The sequence below is a fragment of the Labeo rohita genome, chromosome 5 (assembly GCF_022985175.1).
Source record: "Labeo rohita strain BAU-BD-2019 chromosome 5, IGBB_LRoh.1.0, whole genome shotgun sequence".
NCBI lineage: Eukaryota > Metazoa > Chordata > Actinopteri > Cypriniformes > Cyprinidae > Labeo > Labeo rohita.
This window is the reverse complement of record NC_066873.1, coordinates 46,742,386-46,768,046: the sequence shown is the minus strand read 5'-3', so window position 1 is coordinate 46,768,046 and position 25,661 is coordinate 46,742,386. Positions and strand designations below refer to the sequence as shown.

The following is a 25,661-nucleotide window of genomic DNA, read 5'->3' as shown; positions in this document are numbered from 1 at the left end:
CCTATTTAATAATTTTGTATTGTTAAAAGCAGTATATAAATAAAGGTGACTTGACTTGACTTGATCGGACTTACAGTTTTCCTTAAAACTGGGAAAAATCCCATAGACTTACATTGACGGAATGTTCACGTTAGAACCCGACAGACTGCATTCAAACTTTTAACTTTTTAAAACTACTTTAAATTTCAAACTATTTCAGACTGAAAACTTAAAATCAGAACTTAAAACTTTTTAAAACTTCTTAGACTTTTTAAGCTTTTCAAACCTTTTCAAACTTTCTGGTCCGGCTTTCTCAAAGTCTGTCTTGACTATTATTATTATTATTATTATTATTATTTTTTTTATTTTATTTTTTTTATCTAGTTGTATTTGTGTAATGTATTTTTGTATAATTTTGCTATTTGCAGTGATTATTTACTATTTTTAATATTGTAACAACACTGTTTTGTGCCACAGGTATCTGTCAAATGAACTAAAATCGAAAGCACAATGTGACTTTGCTCACACAATCGGTTCATGATCCGACGCTTTCAGAGTATCAGAAGATGGGGGTTTGGGTAAGGGTAAGGGTTTGATGTAAGGGTTTGTCATGAGCATATTCCTCTCATTTTGCCAGGGGGATCCATCTCGGCTATGTGACTAAGAACGCTGAGCCTCCTCGATTCGTCCGTTAAGCTCCGCCTCAATGATATCAGGTAGTTTGGCCGCTTGCTGCCTCCCCTGATAAGTTGCCTCTATCTGGCCGAGCCTAGCTATGGAAGGTCCTCACTTTTGAGGGTCACCTTTGAGCATGTCCGCTCGCAACTAAAGCGCTGGAGATCACCTCTTACTAGCGAGCTCTTCCAGGTAACAGTTGCAGGTTGTTAGGCCTCCTTCGGCCTCCCTGCTATTCTGGTCTCCTGGTTGGTTGAATCTAAGCAATGTTCCCCTCACCCTTGAGGGTTACCTCTAAACATGACCGCTCCAATTAAGTGCTTGGGGTCACTTCCTACTAGTGAGCTCTACTAGGAGGCAGTTGCACATTGTTAGGCCTCTTTTGGCCTCCCTGCTATGCTGCGCTCCCTGTTGGTTGAGCTTAAGCACAACCCTTATTGGGCGAACGTAGGCGATGCTCTCCTCTTCGTTGGAGATCACATTTGAGCATGTCCACTCCCTACTGAGTGCCATCCTTCCTCTTTCTGACCTCCATTAGACAGGCTCTCTAACAGGCTGTTAGGTCTCTTCTGCCTCCTTGTTAAGCGGCTCTCCTGGCTAGTTGAGCATAGGCAATGCTGCCCTCCTTTGGGGTTTTCTCTAAGCATGCCGCTGGAGTGTCTGGGACCATCATTTGTTGGATCTCTCGCTCTTTCAACTCTACTGAGTGCTGTTTATTTATGTATTATTTTCCTTCTTCCTTTTTTTTTTTTTTACCAAAAGTATACAGACATTTCTGAGATATTATGAATAATAAATTTTTGGTTTGGGTTGTCATTTTAACAGTCAGGCGCTGCAACTACATTTAATCTTTTTCTCACGAAACAGGAATGGCTCGACACAACCCGTACCGGGGCAGAGTCTGTTCTCAGAGTGCCAACGGGTGCGCAAAAGCCTACCGTATTTTCTGGACTGTAAGTCACGTTTTTGTTTTTTTGTTTTTTAATCATGAAACACGTTGTGATTTATTCCAAAGTAACTTACATAATGCATTTAAAGTCAATCTTAATGTCGGCTGTTATGGTTCATGTTTGTGACACGCGCCGAAAAGATGTTCAACGATACGAAAGCAGCGCATTCTTTTGTTTTCTGTATTTTTCAGAGGAATGCGTTTTGTTGTCATTTTGAATTTACACAAGTAAAAAGATTTTTTTTTCCATTTCGAATGATGTCCTGCTCTTATCAGTAAATGACCGCGTGTTTAGTTGTTTCCGCTAATGAGGAGGGAAATTCAAGCGGTGGCGCTCACACATAATCAGTGCACTGTTCATTATCAAAATAAAACACCGTCAGCCAAACATATTAAAAGTTGTTATGCTTAATGAAATGTCTCTGTGTACAATAGCCCATAGGCTAAAGGTAGCTTGAATATTTACGTGCATAATGAGACCCGATTAAAGAAGCTTTGTTTACAAAAATATTTTGGCAGGTAAATGGCAAACAGGCTACCGAAACTTTGGACTGAATGACAGATGCAAGTCTAAAAATCTTAAAATAAATGTTGTTTATAATGGCACTATTTTTTAAATAGGCTAGCATATTTTTATTTTACATGGCTACTTATATTGTTTTCTGAATACCATTAATTTAAGGATTTGCCATGAAGTGCGGTGTGAAGTAAATGTTAATAGTGTTTATGTGTGCAATGACAATGACTTGCTCTCTAAAATTTAGTTAGCAGAGAAAATAAAACCGTCGTTAGTGTAGTTGTTTGAGGAGAAAAAGATTAAATGTAGTTGCAATAAACGCGTTAATTATCCGTTCAACTGCAGCAGCTGGCGACTAATTAATTTACCGCGCGAAACTGCGGAAGAACTGACGGGGGCGTGGTTTGATCTTCAACTGACCAATCAGCAAAAAGGGGCGTTGCGTTCCGCCCACGTGTAGAAATGGAATATTCAAGCTGTTTGTTTATTTTTCCACCCTGAACAGAAAACGAAAAATCAAGCTGAATTCTTGTTTTTCGTTTTTCTGTAAAAAATGAAAACAACGAAAAAGGAGCCGTTTTCTCATGTTTCTTCTTTCAATATTAAATCAAAGAACGAATATACACGGATTGCAGGAGAGTGTTGTTGTTCCCATCGGATGTGTCGTCAATCCAGGGGCTCAGGTAAGTTTCCTTTTCGTGCTGGTTAGTTGAGGTTTACTGCTGTTTCAGCAAAGCTGCTCTTTTGGTTTTTATTGGCAACATGCTTGTTTGTTCAGGCTTATCTGGTTACTGTTGGTTACATGCTTTAGAATTAGTCTTATCCAGTTATTCACAACATGCTTGTTGTTTTAGGCTTATCATGTTGATATTGGGAACATACTTGTTGTTTACGCTTATTTGGTTTCATTGGTTGAATGTTTGTGGCTTTAGGTTTAACTGGTTATTGGATAGTCCAAGCTTATCTGGTTGTTATTTAAACGTGCTCGTTTCGGTGTATTCAGGTGTGGGTATCAATTGTTAACATGAGCTAAGATGCTCAGCTTCAGTAGGTAATCAGCTCTGATTTTGGGATTTGATCGTTTCTGGCTGTTTGATTTACTTGGCGTCAGTTTGTGTTGGGTATTTTGGGCATGTGGTTTGTTTTGCTGGGTTTTATTGTTGCTCTTGTGAATTAATTAAAGGTTACTTGTTGAGTTTTTGTCCAGAACAGAATCATACACCAATCCAAATTGTGTGCTAATTATCAATGATCTAAGACAGTAGTGAATTTGACTGAACTAAAGCCAAACACACACACACACACACACACTTACAGTAAACGATCGTTCAGATGTTCTTATAACTGTATTCTGTTTGTATTGGAATGAATGAACGAATGAGGCATTTATACAGCACTTTCATTTGACATCCATTAGAAACATCTGATCTCAGAGCAGCTCTCACAACCCAGCTATGGTCATCCCACAATACTTTTTTGTTAGTGAAAGATGTAAAAGAAAAATCCTTTCACACATTCACTGGCAACCAGATATAAACCATCCTGTTCAAAATCATAAATCGGTCTCGTGATTTATTCTGAAGAGCATAATAAAAGATCTCTTCCAAACAGTCGTGGCGCCAGTCATCGGTTCGAGCAGAACCTGTCGAGTCCAAACGGAGCTCGAGACCTGGACCGCAGCTCGAGCGCTTCATCTGAAAAAAAAAATAAATAAAAAATCCTCCTCTGAACACACACGTTAATGAAATCTGCCCATCAAAACCGTGCGGGTGTCAGGAGGATGAGGAGGAGGATGAAGAGGAGATGCAGGTTTCAGTGTTTTGCGTCATTTGCTGTGAGGAGAGCGTATAGAGAAGGACTGGTGGAGCATGAGATCAGATCCTTCATAACACACACTGTTCTTCCAGCATCAACCACAAAACAAGAAGTCACGTTCAGAAACGTCAAACCGACAGACGCTAAATCACATCCAGACGTCGTGCAGGAACAGATGTGAAGCTCAGCTTCTCATCATCTATATTCATCTTCCATTTGCAGAAGCTTAAACTAGATAAATAGTTTATTGCTTGTAACATCATAGACAAACATAATTACCATAACGTCACAAACACCAGATACAATTTACATTGTGTCATTCTGCCATAAACAATCACATAAACACATTCAGATAAACTAAAACTATCTATTCAATAAATTAAATGACTCATTTCTATGTCGTACACAAAACATTTTAAACGATCATCAAATGCATGAAGCTGACAGACGAAGAAAAGCAACGGGCCTCAATCGTGAACTCACTTTTGCACGAATCATTTGTAAATGTGCTCTTGTGTAAATGCTTTTAATAAGGAAATGATTTGTGACTCTGCTGAAATTCATGATTGAGGCCAGTTGAGCTGGTTAGTAGCTGATTTAGTCACAAAAATATAATGACTCTTATTTATATATTTATATAATAAGTACCCAAACAAATGCTTCATTCAAAACTCTAAATCACATCTATAATACATCTGATATTTACATGGAAGTGATTCTTGAAGAACTGAAGAACTGAAGTGAAGTGGTTCGGAGTCTGTCCGTGTGATTCAGGGTTAAACTCGAACCCTGCACTTCATCAGACGTTATAAAAAAAGCAGCAGCAGCAGGATCTCAACACACAGAGCCGTCACAGTGAGGGCGGGGCTTGAGGAGGAGGAGCCTGAGAACGTCCAGTGCTGATTGGCTCTGCCGTGCTCCTGTGGGTGTGTCTGGACTGTGATGTAACCGTTGATGATGCGGACAACAGGAGGCGGAGCCTCGGCCGTTACACTGCGAGAAACGAGAAAATGATCAGTGAGAAACACACGCCTTCATCATCATCATCATCATCTAGTGATTATACAAATCCAGTTTACAACATCTAACTTTCATTGAAAATGTTTCATTATATAATTATATTTCTGCTCCAGTTTATTTATTAAAATTCTTCCAGCTGACGATTGATTTTATGGACATTGAAAGTCTTTCCTGAAGTAAATGTTGACGTTATGTGACATTATTGATCACAAGCTGTTTTGTTGATGTCTTTCTGCGGTTGAATCACTGATTGATTACATGATTCAGGATTGATTTCAGTGAGTTGTTCTAATGTTCATTCATGCTGATTTGCTGCTGTAACTAGTAGTAAAGAGGAAGAGATGATCGCTTCACTACAGCATGTCAGCACACATTAAAGAGCCACAAAACAGCATTTACTGATTGAATTCAGTGTCAAAACTGACCATTTGAAAGCTGAGACTTTTTCATATGAGAAGTAAGAAAGAACAAAGCTCAATGCGGTTTATTGGATGGCAGGAGCAACAAATAATGTTTCACTAAGTTCTGTTTCACACATCAGCTGAAAACTGCAGAGAGAGATTCTTGGAAAGAATCAGTAAGGATCAGTATTGGTTCATCAAATGAGAATCGATTAAAACTGAGAAATTAATATGTTCAACCCAGCTCTAATCATCATCATCATCATCATCTAATTAAGATCCAAATCCACTTCACAACACTCAACAGATTTAATTCTGAGCCGTGAAATGTGGATGAATCGGATGAATCTGATGACGGTTCACATTCACTCCAGATCAAACACAGGACTGAAACATCAGCTGTGTTTTCAGAAGAACTCGACATGCAGATCCTCAGGGGTTCTGATGGAGTCGCATGTGGTTTCGCTCAAACTGTTTACAGCAGCGCAGCCGTAGCGTCTTCGGTCACGTGAGCGGCTGAAATCTGTACGTTTACAAAACGCGAAGAAGAAGGGAGGAAAATAAATGGAGGTTTGGAGTCTGTCAGAGCTACCGAGATGGACGGGAAACACAAATAAAGAGTTTGAGGATTTCATTCACGTCCTCCATCTGTGTCAACACACGCGTGTGAGCGTCTGTGGACGCGCGTGGCGCTCCGTCTCGATGAAATCCAGACGCGCGGCTGATGTGACGCAGTATTCTGTCGAGCTCTGGATCTCATATGGAAGCGCGGCGCTCGCGGCTTTGACGTGCGTCAACGGCTCGTTTCCTTCCACGGGGTAAAAATAAATGAAGTCTATATTCAGGACCTCTTGTTTGTTTTGACCGTCTCGGCCTGAACCGGGACTCGCTCGGCTTTCATAAACAGTTTATTAAAGAAATATTTTTTACTCAGAATTACGTGGGCGACTGTAAAAGTACATTCAAGCAAATTTCCAGAACACGGTTCGGGCTCAGCGGGGAACGCGTCATGTGGGATTTGACACGGGAGCACGAATCTGTTCCAAATGACAAAACGGGACACTGATCTGTGAAATAATAATTTAAATCAAATAGAGCTCATATAGAAGATGGATGTTTTCCAGTATTTTGGCACCAGATGCTTCATTTCCAGCACAGATCACAGTCGGTCTGAGATTCTCAGTCAGGATCTGTGTTTGGAAATAATGTGAGAACATCAGCTTGAAGAGCCCGAGTCCATGAGACATTTCCGTCAGATCAGCGTCGCTCGTGTTCATTAATGAACCGCACCGAACGATATTCAGGGGGACGTGACGTGTCTTGAGTATCAGGAGTGTTTTCAGTGTTTCTCCGCAGCGGGTGAGGACTCGTGTTGGACGTGTCGGGACAGTCGGGGCTGAGGCGCTCCAGGCGTCTCGCAGGAGTCTCACCTATGACTCGAAGCCACTCGGGCCGACACTCGAGACGCTGCGTAGACGCAGATGCAGCCGCAGGCCAAACGCACTCCAGCGTCTGTAATCTCAGCCGCCGTTCCCACAGAACATGAGATCGCCAGAGGAAGTGCCATTCGTTCCCGTACAGACGTGTTTTAACTGGTTACTGACCCGTGACCGTGTCAATCTCTGACGGCGACTGGTCCAGGTTATCATTAACCATAAAACCATAAAAAAATTCTTTGCTTAAAATAAACATTAACTGAAATAAAATATTTTTTTTAATTGTTTAGGTTAGGGTTAAATGGTTAAAAAATAAAAATAAAAAAAACAACCAAAACCAACAACGTAAAACTTCAACTAAAAATATAAATGTAAAATATTAACAAATATTAAACTTAATTATTTTATTTCAGATAACACTTCTCCTTTTCATTTAGTTTAAGTTGATGTACTAAACTAACACTAAAAACTAAAACAAAAACTCTACAGGCATGTTTAAACAAAAAACAAACCAATAAAAATGACAAAAACAAACAGCAAAGCTGTTTTGAAATTCGAAATGAAAATTGAAAATCTAAAAAGAAAGTTCTAATTATTAATGAAAATATTTTATTTTAGACAACAATTCTCATTTTTCAGTTGACGTACTGAAAAAAAAAAAAAACTAAAGTTAATTCATAATAACAAGTAGACTTGGGTATTTCAAAAACACAAGACTTCAGAAAATATTAAAACGAAAAATATTTTTAAAAAATGTAATTTCAAATGATGAAAACTAGGTTCCAATTTATACATTTTTCTAAGAAGTAACTTTGTAACTGCATGTCAACTAGCAGTCATTGGAGTATTAGTGATTGTATGCTTAACATCTGCTCACACTATTCTGATAGACATTCTGCTGACTATAAGTCAGTTTGCAAGTACATGTTAACTTGTTCTACTCACCCTAATCTAACAGTCTACTAATACTCTACTGAGAGTTAGTTGACACATAGTTGCAGATTTACTCATAGCTAGTAGAATGTCTAAAGTGGACTAGCGAAAGCAGAAACTCTAATAGTTTATCAGTGATACTAACACGAGACTGAGGTGGATGCGGTAACTCTGCACGTGTGCGGTGTTAGGAGTGTTTGTGTTTCTCTCACCTCTCCTCCATTCGCACCCAGAGGTCGTTGAACTGCCGATGGCGCTGCTTCTTCTGCTTGTTGCGGCGTTTCTTCTTCAGCTTGTGCTCCACCTTCTCCAGGAGCTCCAGGCTGTCGGGCAGCAGGAGCGGCGGGTTCGAGTCCTCGTCCTCCTGAAGATCCCGGCTCTCGTGGAGGAACGGCTCCAGCGGGGCGTCTGCGTCCGTCAGCTCTCCTGACCTCCAGCCGAATCTTCTGCTGCTGTGAAGAACAGAAGCGTCGCTTTAACATGAACACAGAAGCACTGCCGAGACGCTTCAGCAGAAGATGAACGTTCGACCGCTCAACCCTGACTAGATTCGTTCATATATTAGAAACACGGCGGCGTCTCTTCAGAAGGATTCACGTCTGAATACAGTGAACGCTCAAATGCAAATGAAATGTGATCGACCGTTTAGCAGAGAGATGAAATATGGACTTGAATGAGTTTCATTCTTGTGTTGAACACAAAAGGAGATATTTTGAAGAATGTTGGTGAGCAAACATTTGCTGGTCCCCATTGACTTGCATATAATAAAAAAAATACTATGGAAGTCAATGGGGAACATAATCTGTTTGGTTACCAACATTCTTTAAAATATCTTCTGAAGAAAGAAACTAACTCATACAGGTTTGGAACGTCTTGAAGCTTGAGTAAATGATGTCATTTTGTCCCTTTAAAGGTCTGAATGAAGCTGTGATCATTGAATACGAGTGCAGGAATTCAGTCAGTCAAATTGATTTGTGTAGCGCTTTCACAACATGCAGAAAATCATGACGTTAATGTTTATAATATCTTAATATTTTCATGCATTATAGTTGCGTTTATCAGATTGGAGCTGGATGATAATACAGTAACCTTTAGTGACAGTATAAACAATTGCAGATAAAGCTGAATAAACTTCTACAACTCTATGTGAAGAGCAGAGTGAAGCAGAAACTGGTGAGAATAACACGTGTCAGTCACTGGAGTGGTTTGCACTGAATGCAGCCGCTGTCGTTCCCGGCGTCTGGCGTTGGGTTCCTCCATCTGCTCCTGATCAAACCTCCTCGGAGCGGCTCACCGACTGCTAAAGCATCGCAGGAATTTATGACAAACGCTCCGATGCAAATAAGCGGCTGCGCATTTTTATAATGGAACTTTCCGGACCTCGGGTTTCCAGTGTCTCCTTCAATCTGCCGGTCCATTCATTTCACGAAGCCACTGCGCGTTTGAGATGGAAACGCGTTCCCGTCGCCTCCTGAATGTTCTGCTCGATGGTTTGATAGAAGGAGGAATTGTTTCTGTTGGGCGTGAGAGACGGCTGCTGTTTCACTGATGACGGACGGGTTAATCTGACTGATCAGGGCACAGTGAAGGAACACGAGCACTGATGACGACCGATAACCACCCGTGAGATGAAGAGACAAACCTTCAGAGAGAAACCATCCTGTGATTCCATCTGTAGAGTCAATGATCGCACTTACAGTCCGTCTGCGGATCAGTGAACTGAAGGAATCGGACGCGTCACGCCGTGTTGTTTTAATAATGCTGAGATACTCGTGCAGCCTTCGTTAAATATTTTTTATATTTCCTGCTTTCACATTAGCTTGTTACACTTTTAGTCATTTTTGTTGTTTTGTTATATAGTTTTTATCATTTTTTTTTTTTACATTTTATTTATATATATATATATATTAGGTCTACTTTTAAGGTTTCAAGTAAGTTTTCAGAAAATAAAATGTCAAAATTTGGTTGAAATAATGTTACATTGTCATTCAGTGTAACACAATATTTATGTAAAAATTCAAACAACATGCTTATTCTGACTTGTACATATTGAAATATATAAAAGATTAAGGGAGCATATTAAATTTTATTGTTTTAAATGCAAAACCTAGGATAGTGGCACATTTTGTCTAGTTTTAATATGTCATACATTTATTTTGTTGTGAATATGCCTGACAAGATTGTTTACACTGAATGACATTTTAGTGGGTGTCTTCTGTAAATTAGGAAAAAATGTATGATATTTATTTTTTGCTCTATAAAATAAAACAAAAATGCAATTAAATTAAACAGAAAACTTTTACTTTTTTTTTTTTTTTTTTTTTTTTTTTTTTTTTTGGAAAAACAATAATTTAAAGCAGTATTACACTTTTAGTTTGTATGCTTAAAACCTTTTTGTGTCTTTGACCTATATATATATATATATATATATATATATATATGTATGTATGTATGTATGTATATAATTATATAATTTTTTTTTTTCAGGTAACATTTTAATTAAAACTAAAAAGTAATAAAAATATACAGGCATATATACACAAAACACAATGAAATAAAAATGCAACTAAATTTTCAAATGAAAAATATGTGTGTATATAATATGTATATAAATGTACTTATTTTAATTAAAGCAACATTTATTATTTTCATTTAGTTTAAGTATTAAATATATAAAATAAAATATATAATATATAAAATAAATGCTCCCTGTTTTTCTGGATGAATGTCTGCTCATGTTTTACTGGCTGATCTTTGTGTTTGTACAAACTGAAGGACCGTATTATTTTCAAACAGCAGGACACGCGTCATGTACCGAATCCAGATGATTCTGTTGAACAGTAGAGCTCTGCCGCTCTGTGGAAGTGAGTCGTGATGTGTTCGCTGTGCTGATGGTGTGAACCTCTGATGTGCTGGAAGCAGTAAACCGGAGTTAAACCAGAAGCAATGACTGACTCAAACCCGCGTCTCTTCGTCTGGACGGATCTGACGTTCGCTGCGTTCAGATCAGACTGACTTTCACCGTAGTTCAGTCGCTGAGAGACTCGTTCATATTTCTGCATATGTTATGATGAAACCCATGAGCCCGTCACACAATGGCCCCATTCTGACCGCGCCGGGACCCCTGGGACCCTCATTATGAGCTCTGTGTGTGTGTGTGTGCGTCTCCTCTCAGCCCACACGGAGGCCCCGTCATTCAGCGAGTCTGACGGTCCGAACCGCTCTGAGATCAGTCTGGATTCAGTCGTCAAGCGTCGGAGCTTCACGGCTCGTTTAATGTTGACGTGCAGCACACGCGGATCGCACGCTTACTCTTACACGCTTTCAGAAAAGCTTTCAGTAGTTGGTCACTAGGAAACCTAGTTAGGGCTAGGAAATATTTCCGATTTTGATTCGTTCAAATGTAATGTTTTAACACAATATTATTTGTTTATATTGAGGAAACACGGTTTTGAATAAACATTTTAGCAAACATCACAGTTATAAGTGTTAAGTCACATTCACTTACGGTGGCCTGAGGGTGAAAATCACGGGGTAATGGGTGAACTATCACTTTAAAAATCAAAATGGTTTTCTGGAATGACACAATGCAGAGAAAAGCACACAGTGTGTCCGCGAACACAGCGACGTCAATCTTCTGCCGCGGTGAACGTCGTGCTGTCGAGACGGCCGCTCTTCACGTCTCATCTACAGCAGCTCTTTTTGCTGCAAAAACTGCTTTTGCTGCTTGAAATGGTGCAATTACATGATTAGTAGATTATAGTCCTTCACCGGCAGTGAACGCGTCTTCATCTCAGACTGACGTCTCATAATGAACTGGAGATGCAGATTGTCTTTGTATTTGAGGGACAAACGTGTGGACGGACACAAAAACAATACAGACTAATTATTCTGCAAACGAGACTCTGTTCAGCAGCTCCGCATCTGCTTCGGCTCCGAACAATGAAATTACGCAAACCAGAGACCGGCCTTACTCAAAATCATTTCCAATTAATATCAGGGAGGAAAATATAAATAAATAAACAGACTGTAACCCGTTTAGGGAAACCCAGCAGCACGTGTGACATTAAACCAGAGCAAGTGATGAAATACACGGATCTGCTGCTGCGCCTTCATGCGGTTAAAGCACACGACACGAGCGGCGGCGTCAGTCCCACACTCGACGAGCGTTTGGCAAAAATAAACCTTCAGCACAGTGTGTGTGTGTGTGTGTGTGTGTGTGTTACCTGTGTAGTGTCTGTCCGGCGGGTGTGTGCTCCACCTCATAACCTTCACGCCGCAGGACGTCAATCACAGTGTTGTTTCCCAGAAAGTGACCTGAAACACAAACACTCGACCTTCAGTCTCTAAACTCAACTTAGTTAATCTATCTCTCACACACACACACACACACACACACTGTAACTCACACCCTCTCCAACACACACACACACACACACACACACACACACACTGTAACTCACACCCTCTCCAACACACACACACACACACACACACACACACGCACAGCCTGCGGTGTGTAAGCGGTCTGTAATGTTAGATTACTGTACTGATATTTCACATCTTTCTTATCACAGGAAGAGCGTGTCACATGACAGTCCTTTTTGCCTCTGGGAATCATCTGGGAAAACTTTCTGTGTATATGTGGGTTAGGGTTAGGGTTAGGTTGTATATATGTGTGTGTGTGTGTGTGTGTGTTTTTCAGGTGATCGCAGCTCTCGACCAGCAGTTAGAAACATAGATTCATGTTATATATTAAAGCTGCAAGTAGCGTTGAAAGGACCCTCACACACGGGCTCGACAGCACCCGGTGGCTTTAGGAAAACAGCGAATGGTGCGCTATACGCCTTTAAAGTGTTAAATATAGAAGGAATTTGTCAACGTCATTTATATGTGCCAAACTCCCTGCTACCAGGTGGTGGTGCTATGACTATAACTGGATGTTTTTCATGTAGATGTGTTCAGGCCAGCACTTTTACAAAACATATGAAGTTTGGTGCAGATTGAACATGTTTGAGTATGATGTATCCTGTTGCCAGCAGGTGTCGTTATGATTATAACAGAATATTGGCCTTTAGATCTTCGGGCCAGGATTCTTATTGAATGTGACACCGTGTCCTAACTACATGCGGCACATACATTACATACCTAAATACATATATTGTTGCTTTCAGTATGGCTATGACGCTCACGCAGAATGATATTCAAACTCCCATTAGACACGTTTCACTTTGAATAAAGCACATAATCAGTACCTGAGATTGCTGTCGTATGGTTTGTATGTTGTTGTTCCAGTCGCGACGTTGCGGAAATAGAAACTGTTTCTAAATTGGGAAACATGGGAAAGATACCTTTTATCGCGTGTCGCGGCGTTGCGTCGCTTGCAGTTAGGACGCGGTGTGAAGATTAGGGCAGATCGGATATTTCATGGCTGTTCTACAACACTTTCTGTTCCCATGGCGAAACATCAATCTTTGTCAGCCCGCAACAGACACGGCCTTCAACAAAAACTCAAGATCTTTGCAATTTAACATTGCAAAGGTGTTTACAGTAGACTGACCAAATTTAGTGTTGTTTTGTTTAAATCTTTAGGAGAAGTTCGTTTAAATACGACACCTGAAAATGGCAAAAATGGCACAAAACTTGCAGAGAAAATTCAAAATAATGTATGTAGGTATCGGTGTGTTTCATGTGTATACCGAATGTACGTGAAACGGCTCGAGGGGCACTTTGTTGAAATTTTATATGTGGCGCTATCAAGCCATGTTGCCACACCCACTTTTAAAACCTATATCAAATGTAAATTTTCACCACTTTTGGCACGTATGCAAAGTTTCATGAGTTTTCGAGGATGTTTAGGCCCTCAAAAATGCAATTCATTTTGGAGAAGAAGAAGAATCTAAGTAATTCCAACAGGGTCCTCGGGCCCTAATGATATTAGGACTTAAAGAGATCATGCTTTTGGGCACAATAAGCAAAATACGCCAATAATATACTGCATGTTTGATTTATTTAAAGTTTTGGGGAAAGTTACTTTTAAAAGTAACACATTACAATATCGTGTTACTCCATTTAATAAAGTAACTGTTACTTAGTTACTTTTAAAGTAATGTTACGTTACTTTCGTGCTACTTTTTGTCACCTGGGCTGGGTTTGCTTATTTGTTTTTTAATAACAGCAACAAAAGAAATAGTTACATTTTTGTCCACTGTAACGGTTCCTTCGCACCAAAAGTCAAATAAAAAATGCATTACTTGTTTGAAAAAGTAACTTTAAATGTAATGCATAAATCTAAAAGTAAAAAAAAAACAACATTTAAAAGTAATGTTACTTTACTAGTTACTTGGAAAAAGTAATCTGAACTTGTGTTACTTGAAATGCATTACCCCCAACACTGTTTTTTAATTTAATTAGTTTAATTGATTTAACCTCACTGAGATTAAAATCACTTGTCCTGCTCAAGATACACAGCACATGTACACATATATTATACACATATAAACAAAACCTATACAAATACAAATAAGCACCATTAAAAACATTTGCAAATCATCTTCCAATTCTCAAATAATAGTATTAAAATTTATGTAGATTATGTCAGATTATGTAGCTTCAATGCAAACGTGAATGGCTTTCTGTGTAAATACAATATCTGACATGAAGTGCATTCTTGAATCAGTGAATTAGCAGAAGTTATGAGTCCAACACCTGCGTGTGACGTCAGACGTTCATGCTTCACAGTGTTGCCAGACGTATAATAATTATCTTATTTTTATGATCACCTTTGCTGACCTTGTGTATGATCATTTTCTTTCAAATATGATCATTTTGAGATTTTTCTGGTACAATACGTGGACATTTCCATCATTAATGATGAATCAATGGAGGTGTGACCGAGTGAATACAGTTTCAGGAAACCATCACAACTACCTAGTTGATTTATTTATTTATTTATTATTATTTTTTTTTTGCGACAATGTGTAGTCCGCAGCAGTTGAGCAGCGAGTTACAGCGTTGTATGGAGACGCGGCTGTGAATGGCCGTATTGATCGATCGGCGAGCGGCTGAGAACTGGCCAAAGTCAATGAGCGGAGAGCGAAGAGCTGAAGCTGTGCTCCGATGGACGGCTGAGATAAGAGCCGCTAACCACCTAAAAGCTTTTATTCAAAACTTCCTGAGCTCGGGCTTTTAGCGCGCTTGTTTTCTTAAGGGGCCGTCTGTCTGTGGCATACTGAGCGCATTCATGCCGTCAGGTGGAAACGCTCCGCAGACGCCCGTCCATTCAGAGTCCAGAAAGCGGCCTGTGTCCTTCGGCAGCGCTCCGATTATTAGAGCAAATGGCACATCTTAAACGGACTTTCTTTTCCATACGCCGTAATATTTATATTAGAGATGCTGAGAGGAGCACGCTGGATAAATAAACCCAGCGGCGGCGCAGATGTTTGCGCAGGCGTTGCTCTCGCTGAACCCGCAGATCCTGCCAGCTAAAGACATCATTAACTAGTCCATTAGTGAGCCTAACTAGTGTTTTAACGGCTTTGAAGTCGGTATGAAATCAAAACTGATCCTGCCGTCTCATCAGATGTTCAAAGCGAAGCTCTTTGTGTTCAGAATCATTACAGACACTCTTCTCTCGGATTTATCGCTAATAATTCGTTTCAATCCAACTGTAAAACCAAGATTTTAATACTTTTGTCTGGTTTTCCAGTACAAATATCTTTTAAAATCAAGATATATTTACTTGAAACAACATTTTCTGAAAAATGGGTAACACTTTACTTAAAGCCTTTCTGAATGATGCATTATAAATGCATTCATAAACAACCAGTTAAAAGTTATAATGCATTATAATATTTGAAGGTTTATTTGTGGTTTTAACGCATTATACTTCCTGAAGTTGTAACAATGAATAGATAAGTATCTTAATGTATTATATCTGTGGTTACAATTATTCATTAGATTTATTAAATCCCCTTTTCCTTTGATGTCCCTTATTTATTTTAATGTAGAATCTTATTTCATTTCATTTATTCTATTGTTTTTACTTCTTATTTACTTGATATTTTTATTGTCATTTTAATTTTAGATTTCTTATGAAAACTTTCTGCAATATTATTATAATTTTTCTGTCAAGCAGTTTGAATTACCGCTGTGAATGAAACGTGTTTGAGCTGGAAAACATGACCAAAATACTGAACAGGACAGTGAAAGAACGTGATTGGAAACCCGCTGCAGTCTGGACGGGTGTTTCTTTCACCGTTACTAATCGGATGCTGCTGTTTGCAGTGAAAGAAATATAGCAGCGATCTGTTTCATTCACCCACAGAAACCTCAGCGTCGCTAACCAGAGCGGACGTTTCCAGCTAATACACGTATCGCGTCTCATTTGTATTATATTTAGCCTCCATTTATGAGCAGATTATGGACTTACTAAACCACGGCCGTCATTTGTCTTCGTCCACAGACGCAGATCATCTGGAATTAAACTCCGATTAATGCCGATACACGAAGAACGAGACGTTCGGGAGAGGAGCGTATGATTACACGTGCGGTTCGTGCATCAATAAAACGTTCCTCTACGACTATCATTAGCCTGATGCCACCAGTCAAGAAAGCCCGAAACTCAGTAAACGTGGTCATTATGTTGAAAATGTACAGACTGGCCCGAGTCTGAGAGACCGAGCTTTGCTATTTAACAGCCGGACAGAGCGGCTCCTGCGCTGACCTCCGACCGACCGGGATCAGGGCGAAGTGCGCGAGGACAAAACCAGAGCTGATGGAGGTTACTAACCACCAGGTCAAAATGACAACCCTGACGTTCATCCTAAAACTACAGGAGCAGAGAGAAACACAGTCTCGTGCCGTTATAGTGACATAATCATTGACTGCCACGTCAGAACAAATCAAACTACGGCTGAGCATCTGACACAATGAGCTGTTCATGGAGTTAAAGGAATAGTTCACTCAAACATAAAAGTGTGCTCATCCTCAGACCAGCCAAGATTTGGAATTTAGATTTTAGAAATGTGTCATTCCATCACTGTCTCCCCAATGGATCCTCTGCAGTGAATGGGTGCCGTCAGAATGAGAGTCCAAACAGCTGATAAAAACATCACAATAATCCACACCACTCCTGTCCATCAGTTCACATCTTGAGAAGACAAAAGCTGAAACAAATCCATCATGAAGACGCTTTTAACTCAAATACATTGAGTCCATAATCCATATTAACGCTTCCTCCAGTGAAAAGGTGGTCTGGTCTGAATCAGGAGAGAAATCTGCACAGATCAAGCACCGTTTACAAGCCAAATCAGCTCTAAACAAACATGTGGCTGGAATTTGATGTGAGAGACAACAGGACATGGACTTTTTTTATTGGAGGAAGCATCATTATGGGTTATGGAATCATTTTTTATCTAAAAGCATCTTAATGATGGATTTGTTTCATCTTTTGTCTTCTCAAGATGTTAACTGATGGACTTGCGGATTATTGTGATGTTTTTATCAGCTGTTTGGACTCTCATTCTGACGGCACCCATTCAGAGGATCCATTGGTGAGACACTGATGAAATGACACATTTCTACAAATCCGATGAAGAAACAAACTCGCCTGCATTCTGGTTGAACTGAGGGTGAGCACATTTCCAGCAGATTTTCATTTTTACATGAGCTATTTTTAAACTGGACGGAATATTCTTGTTCTGGAGTTTCCTGCATTTATAAACTCAATATATAAACTCTTCTCATAAACTCATCTGAACACGTTGCTGGAATTACTTGCGTTGGAAAAAGGCTGTATGTCCAACATTATTCCTATTAAAATGCGCTAGAAAATGCATGAATTCAAAAGACGGAAATGTGTTCGATACAAAGCCACACCCTGGATCTTTACTGCTGATTTTAATAAGGTGAAATGAATAGTTAGTTGTTGTTGGAAGCTCGGCTCTTGGCACGAATGCGTTTTTCTTCGGTTTGGATTATTAGACGTGGTGCTGGAGGTAAACGCTGCATAAAATCCAACAAAGAAGCAAAGCCAAATAAAATCTCCCCGTGTTATTTCAGCGCTCTCATTAATACTCTCTGCGCCTCCGTCCAAATCTGAAGTCATGATTCCTTCAGTCGAGGGAGTTTCATAAGTCACAGGGAATTCTAAATGTTGTTATTGCTGAACGCAACTTAAAACGCACTTCAGCTCGTCTCGAGTCTCCTCTGACGCTCTAAAGTCTCTGATAAGTGGGCGACGAGCTAAACGCACGAATAAAACAACTTTGCCACATGTTTTTACAATACTGCGGTATTTTTGTTGGAAGTCGTGTCCGTGGAGGAATGTTTAATGGCCGTTAACATGCTTTAATACTGAGAGCTTGAAAGCAGAGCATCAGTTTTGCGTGAGCGGCTCTCGGTGAAAAACGGCGACCTGTCAGTCGCTAACAAAAACACTATTGGGACGGGACTCTGGGGGGCCTTAGATTGACGAAGAGACAGAACAGCTGAATATTTTTGTGGAAACTGTCATACATTTTATTTTTCAGGAGTCACAGATGAATAGAAAGTTCAAAAGAACAGCATTTATTTGAAACAGAATCTTCTGTAATGTTAGAAATGTCTAGACTGTCACTTTTGATCAATTTAAGTTTTCATTTACTTCTTTTAAGACTTGCTTATCCCAATATTTCGAATGGTGGTGTATCAGGGTTTCCACAAAAATATTGTGCAGCACAACTGTTTTCAACATTGATAATGATCAGAAATGTTTGTTGAGCAGCAAATCAGCATATTAGAATGATTTCTGAAAGATCATGTGACACTGAAGACTGGAGTAATGATGCTGAAAATTCAGCTGCGCATCACATAAATAAATTACATTTTAACGGATGTTCACATAGAAAAGAGTTCTTTTGCATTATAATAATATTTCACTATTTCTACTGTATTTTTGATCTAATAAACACCCCCTTGCCGAGCAGAAAAGACTGAAACATTAAAAAATGTTAATTATTCCAAATGTCTGGCGTCAGTAAATAGCTGGCATCCAAGTTGTTGTTTATAAAAGCGGATTTTCAGAATGTGTGAATATATTATACTTAAAACAGGTTATTAATCATAGGAACTCTCTTGATCAAACATTGCCGTACTGCACTCAAACCTTGTTTACCTAAAAAAAAAAAACGTGCTTTGTTCGACCACGTCGACTCAGGAGATATAACATAAACATAAAATGGACAATGCATGAGTACAACAACAGTCAAATCCACTGCTTCACAGACCAATGAAACTAAACATGAACTCTTGAAAAAAAACAATGAGACTAGAAGAGGGGCGATTGTGAAATCCTGCTGATCTCTCGTCTGAACACACGAGATGTTTTTCCCCACACATGTGGGCAGAAACACAGATAACATCCGTTCCTCAACCGCCGGCCGGGAAACCTGCGCAATGCCCCAATTATAATGAAAGAGAGAATTCCAGCGCTATAGAGAAGCGTTCATTCAGCAGATTCGACTGCCAAAACAGCCGAGGAGCGCTGGATGAGCTTCTCTTGAGGGGTGAAATCATCTGCATCTGTACGGACGGACGGAGAACGACAGCGGAGAACGGAAAGAGCGCGCCGCACAAAAGCGGGAATGTGACGTCCTGATGCCAGAGCGAGATACGCTTCTACAGACACGGGTCGGGTTTACTAACTCAACAAAGAGCTCAGACTTTACACGGGCAACGAGTCAAAGAACAGCAGCGTGAGCCGAAAATACCAGAGACTCGGATTAATAAAGCAGCGCTTCGCACAAACATCAGTGAACCAGCGCCTCAAATTAGACAAAACAAGCTGCACAAACACAGCCCTTAAGGTTTTATAAATAAACTAAAACAAGATGTAAGATGACGTTTTATTTCGTAACCTCTACAACTGTCCTTTTTAACTATTTTTACTTAAGAAGTGTTCTCAAGTCCCTTGGAAAACCTGGATTTGTGAGTGGAATAAAATAAAATAAAATAAAAAATGTAAAAAAAAAAAAAAAAAAAAAAAAAAGGATATAAGGATATAATAATAATAATAATAATAAAAATCAGATAAAATTATTATTAAAATTATTTATAAAAAAAATACATTCAAAAACAAAATACTAAATAGCTTAAAAAAATGTGCAATCACAAATGACTAAAAAGTCATTCAAATTCAATGGGAATAAAACTAAACACTGAAAAACAGTGTTACTAAAACTTCTGAAACTATGGCGTGTGTGTGGAGTTGTGAATCACTGCTGTAAAGATGTGTGCTCTTTTTTCTTCTGTCAAATATAATGAGAAATTGAGGAGAATCTGAACTGAACTCAGCAGCTCATGATCAACATGAACATCACAAACAAACACGTGAAGCAGCAGAAGCATCATAACCGTCCATGTGAGCCACATGTGATGCTGCTCAGGACATTAGTCTGCTTTCACTGTCTGGAAAAGAGCAGCTTGAACATTTGGGAAGTCACAGGGGTTTTGATCGACGTCAAGGTGAATTTATAGCTATTCATTAATACACTGAATTTACAACGAGACACAATGAAGATCAGTCTCATACTGAGTGTGACTGAAAGCCTGTGTGTGTGTGTGTGTGTGTGTGTGTGAACTAAACCCGAGGCGCGTGAGTTTTTGGTGGCTCAGGCTGGTTTCTCGTTCTCGTGGGATTGCGTATCTCTGGCACGAACTCTGTGCGTCTCTCGCAGCCAACTAAAGCAGAGCCAAACTCAGAGGCCGACACTTAAAGGATCGTTTCAGCAGGACGGAGGGATGAAAGAGGGAACGGCTTTAGTGCGAAAACAAACAGCTGCCCTGATGTTTGTCCGTACGGCACGTTGCGTGTCAAGACTTTGTTTAAATCTCATTTAATCCTGGAACGAGATCTGCGTCGTCAGTCTAATCAAGTGAGCCGCGCTGATCGACAGAATTCAGTGCACCGCAATATTTCACACCATCCAAAAATGTGAATAAAGAAATGAAATGGAAATGTCATGCCACGGCAGTCGGTAGATCACGGCACTCGCAACGCAAGGTCATGGGTTCAGTTCCTAGTGAACAATCTGATACCCAAAACATATCTTCATTACAATGCAAATGCATTGTCAAATGATGTCAAATGCATCAGAGTAAATGTCAATGTCAGCAGCTGAGGATATGTGACCCTGGAGCACAAAACCAGTCTTAAGTATCACGGGTATATTTGTAGCAATAGCCAACAATACATCGTATGAGTCAAAATTATATTTTTTTCTTTTATGCCAAAAATCATTAGGATATTAAGTAAAGATCATGTTCCATGAAGATATTTTGTAAATTTCCTACAGTAAATATAGCAAAACTATTTTTGATTAGTAATATGCATTGCTAAGAACTTTATTTGGACAACTTTAAGGGCAATTTTCTCAATATTTTGACCATCAGATTCCAGATTTTCAAGTATCTAGGCCAAATATTGTCAATGGAAAGCATATTTATTCAGCTTTCAGATGATGTATAAATCTCAATTTCGAAAAACTGATCTGAAAACTGTTTTTGACTGGTTTTGTGGTCCAGAGTCACATTTTTTTCATGGCATGAGATTTTGAATATTTTCTACCAGTTACACAGGAGCTGTAGAAATACAACAAAATAAAGCCAAACTAAGTGAAATGGAAAAATATAATATTTACATTACAAAAATGTTTTAAATTTACATAGGATAAAAATCCTAGTGTTTCTTGGAAAATCCTATTAAACAAGCCCTAAAAAGAGCTTACTTAAATCATCATTAACTGCATTAAAACCAATGCAGCCAATACGATTTGTTTAATAGAGAGGGGGTCTTAATAAATAAAAAAAAAAAAAACAATAAAAAAAAAATATATATATATATATATATATATTTAAAGCATCTGCATTAAAAAAGCACCTGTGCTCATTTCAAACAAATGTGCTTAAAAAAATTTAAACGCATCTGTGTTCATTTCTAAATAAATCTGCTGAAATTCTAAAACATTTTTTAAAAAGCACCTGCACTCATTTCTACATAACATCACATCATGAGGCCGGACTGACAAACAGCTGCAGCTGTGAAACTGTGATGATGAGCTGCTGCGATCACAGACGCCGTCTCGTTCATCTGCTAATAAATGGACACGCAGCGCTTTCCTCTTCAGTTTGTCTGCAGGCACAGACATTAAACCCTGTTCCAGGTGCACGAGCCGCAGCTCGGGGTCGCGTGGGGTCAGAGGTCACAGGTCACGTGAGCTCAGGTCGTTCAGCGCATCGCTGGAGCAGCAAACGTTCTCCGGTTACACGGTATGAAGGACAGGATGGATTTTGGGATTTACTCTGAAACCATTTTCACACAGAAATAGCCAGTGAACTTCATTAATAACCAGTGGCGGAAGAAATCACTTTTATATTTTCAAAGCAGCTTCACAGTTTTCATCATCAAAAGTAGAAGTATTTAAGTACTAAAAGTAAAAAGTACTGATTGATTGGTCTATCAATCAGTACTTTTTACTTTTAGTACTTAAATACTTATTAAATACTTAAAGTACTTATTCTAGTCAAACTACTAATAAAAAGATTAGTGCAGATATTTAATATGTATGGATCTACGAATAATCGTCTTATACACTGTGAAACCATATTGAAATATCAGTTTAGGTTTCTGATAACTAATTAAAGAGGTGAAATAATACACTATACATTATTTCAAAAGTGAGGAAAAAATATGTGGCCAAAAATAGTATAAAAATACAAATGTGTCCATATTTCACGAGGAACACTACACAAACTAGTTTAACGTGATTTGTCTGCTTCACAATCGCTCGGTGTGATTTGTGAATCAGTTCAACAGGTTTGTTTGAGAAATGAGTTCATTCACGCTGTTGGAAAAGGCAAGATCTTATGCTGGAATGTAGTGAAGTAAAAGTTTCCTAAAATAAAAAAGTAAAGCTTTGCTTTTAAGTACTAAATTGTAAAATAATTTGTAAGTACTCGTGAGAGCGTCGTTTCCAGACTGTGTTTGTTCACAGATCGCTCATAAACAGCAACGCATCACCGCGGCCTCATAAAGCACATTAACGACGATCGGCTCTTCGGCATCACGGGACTGACAGACAGACAACAGAACACCTGCGTCAGAGCAAAGCAGCGAAGTTTGACGTCTCCGATCCTCCTGATTCACACATTCAGACGTGAGTTAGCGATCGACTCGATTTCTCTTCAGCAGCTCAGAACGAGCAGATCTCCGTGATTCAGATAATCGCGTCGGTTTACTGGGAATCCTGACGGACGTGAGCTCTGATCATTTCCAGATGTTACTCATCATATTTCCACATCATTCCATCAGGAATAAACATCAGCTCATTTTCTCTAATCGAATCGTGTCTCTCAGTGATGAGAAGAGTGAATTACGGCCGCACACCGACAGATCCGGCCAATTCACAACACTCCGTTTCATTTTCTGCCAAATTCCATGTGTTCTGTGGTTTAAAATGCTCTGGATTCCATTTTAATGGTTTAATTAAGTTAATAATAATAATCAGTCAAAAAAGATGTCTAATCAGTTTAGTTCTTTTTTCCAGAAATTCAGTTGTTAGTTGTAATTGTTCGGGGTTCTGTTTTATGTTTCACTCCAAATGATCAAAAACTGCACGGTTCACGTGTGACTACACGCAGTTTGACGAATCGGGCTGAGCACGTTCAGTGTGTGTGTTCTGTGCTGCTGATGAAGTTCATGTCATGCACACGCCAGCGTACGTGTAAAAGCTGAAGTATGCGGTGGGTTTAGACCAGAACCGTTTCTCGACTGGTGAAGCGTCGGCGCCCCAGAGCAGCGTGAATGGAGAGCGAGGAACGGGATCGCTTACACTCTCGTCTCCGGACGGGCGTGTTGTAAAGAAAAGCCCTCAGGAGCGGCGCATGAAACGCGGTCCTTGTTAGCGTGTAGCGCTGCAGTCATTGGCTGCCTGTCTGGCCGTCTCTGCTTTCACTCACACGCTTCCTGTAGCAGCAAACGCAGCAGCCTGTGAAGATCTGCTGCAGAACCCCAAAACACACACACATATACACTGCCTTTCTAAAATTTGATATCAGTAAGATTTCAAAAATTTTCAAAAAGTTTGTCATCATGACTGCATTTATTTGATCAAAAATCCAGAAAAGGCTGTGATATTGTGAAATATTATTTCAGTGTAAAATAACTATTTTCAATGTGAATATATTTTAAAATATAATTTATTCCTGTGATGCAACATTGAATTTTCAGCATCATTACTCCAGTCTTCAGAAATCATTCTAATACGCTGATTCATTATCAATGTTAAAAAGCAGTTGTGCTGCTTAATGTTTTGTTGCAACCTGTGATACTTTTTTTTAGGATTCTTTAATAAATGAGTTGAAAAGAACAACACTTATTTAAAATAGAAATCTTTTGTAACAATATAAACTGCCATTTAAAAGTTTGTGGTCAGTATTTTTTTTTAAAGAAATTAATACTTTTAATCACCAAGGATGTGTTAAATTGATGATAAAAAGTGATAGGAAGGACTTATATTGTTAGAAAAGATTTATATTTTGAATAAATGCTGTTCTTTTTAATGTTTTATTCCCCAACGAATCCTGAATAAAGAATTACACGTTCCAAAAAATATTCCTGATTTTTCTGTATTTTTGATCAAGTGAAGGCATCATTGAAGAGCATAAGAGAATTAAAAAAAAAAAAACTGATCCTAAACTTTTGAACAGCAGTGTATATATACATGTGAAACACCAGGGTTGCCAGGTTTTCATAACAAAACCCACCCAATTGGTACTCAAAACTAGCCGTTAGCCTGTTAAACACTGTGTTCCGGGGGGATAAAATACATGTTTTTTTGTCGGGGTTCCCCTGGTAAATTCGCATTTCTGGGGCTAAATATGACGTTACTGGGGTCGCTTCAACGCGTCAGCAACATCAAAAACTACCTGTGGCAACAGTGTACAAGTAGCCTGATTCCAGGGGAAAACCGCAGACTTGGCAACCCTGGCTCATACACACACACACACACATGTCTGGTTTATTATCTTTGTGGGGACTCTCCATAGGTGCAATGGTTTGTATACTGTCCACACTGTATTTTCTATCCCCTTACCCTAACCCTACCCCTAAACCTAACCCTTACAGAAAACTTTCTGCATTTTTCCTTCATCCAAAAATCTCATTCTGTATGATTTATAAGCTTTTGTACCCATGGGGACCTCAATTTAGGTCCCCATCGTGACACGAGTCCCCATTAGTATGTGTGTATTCAGGTTTAAGTCCCCACCAGGATATAGAAACCAAAAGCACACACACACACACACACACACACACAGTCACTGTGACGCTCGCAGCTCTAAACAGCAGCAGAGACAAAAAACCCCAGGAGCATCAGCATCTGCATTTACATGCACCAATCAATCAATCAGTAATCAGACGGACGACTAGATCGGACTGAAAACTCCTCAATCAATCGGTTAAGCTCGATGTGAATGAAGATCTGAAATAATATGATCAACAGGGAAAAAAATGCATGTGAATGCTCGAACGAGGCAATTTCATTAATCGGAAATAAAAACATCTTGCGAGCACGTGTGGTACTACGATGCTTATTGGAGGTCGAGCGATGGTGGACTTTACTGATAAAGATAAGAAGTTAGACCGCACTGGCCGACAATCAGTTAACCAAACAATACTTTCTAAAGTAGATACTGAATGAAAACAAACAGAAGATTCCATAGAGCTGAACTTTATTACAAAAATAGTCTTCTCTAGATGTGAACTGATGGACTGGAGTGGTGTGGATTACTGTGATGTTTTTATCAGCCGTTTGGACTCTCGTTCTGACGGCACCCATTCACTGCAGTGGATCCATTGGTGAGGCGGTGATGGAATGCTCGATTCCGCAGTGATTCGC

The 25,661-nt window shown here is 39.3% G+C and overlaps 1 protein-coding gene across 2 annotated transcripts in view; it reads right to left on the bottom strand.

Moving 5' to 3' along the window:
- Nucleotides 1–3,510: 3,510 nt before the first annotated feature.
- Nucleotides 3,511–25,661, bottom strand: part of trabd2a (TraB domain containing 2A) — a 55,129-nt gene continuing 32,978 nt past the window's right edge. The window contains exons 5-7 of one of the 2 annotated variants that reach the window (XM_051109791.1): nt 11,952–12,042; nt 7,938–8,177; nt 3,511–4,928 (exon numbers count right to left, since the gene is read on the bottom strand). In XM_051109791.1, the coding sequence (XP_050965748.1) occupies nt 4,742–4,928; nt 7,938–8,177; nt 11,952–12,042 (518 nt within the window). In that variant the 3' untranslated portion in view covers nt 3,511–4,741. The remainder of the gene's footprint in view (nt 4,929–7,937; nt 8,178–11,951; nt 12,043–25,661) is intronic. The other variant, XM_051109792.1, reaches the window with a different exon arrangement.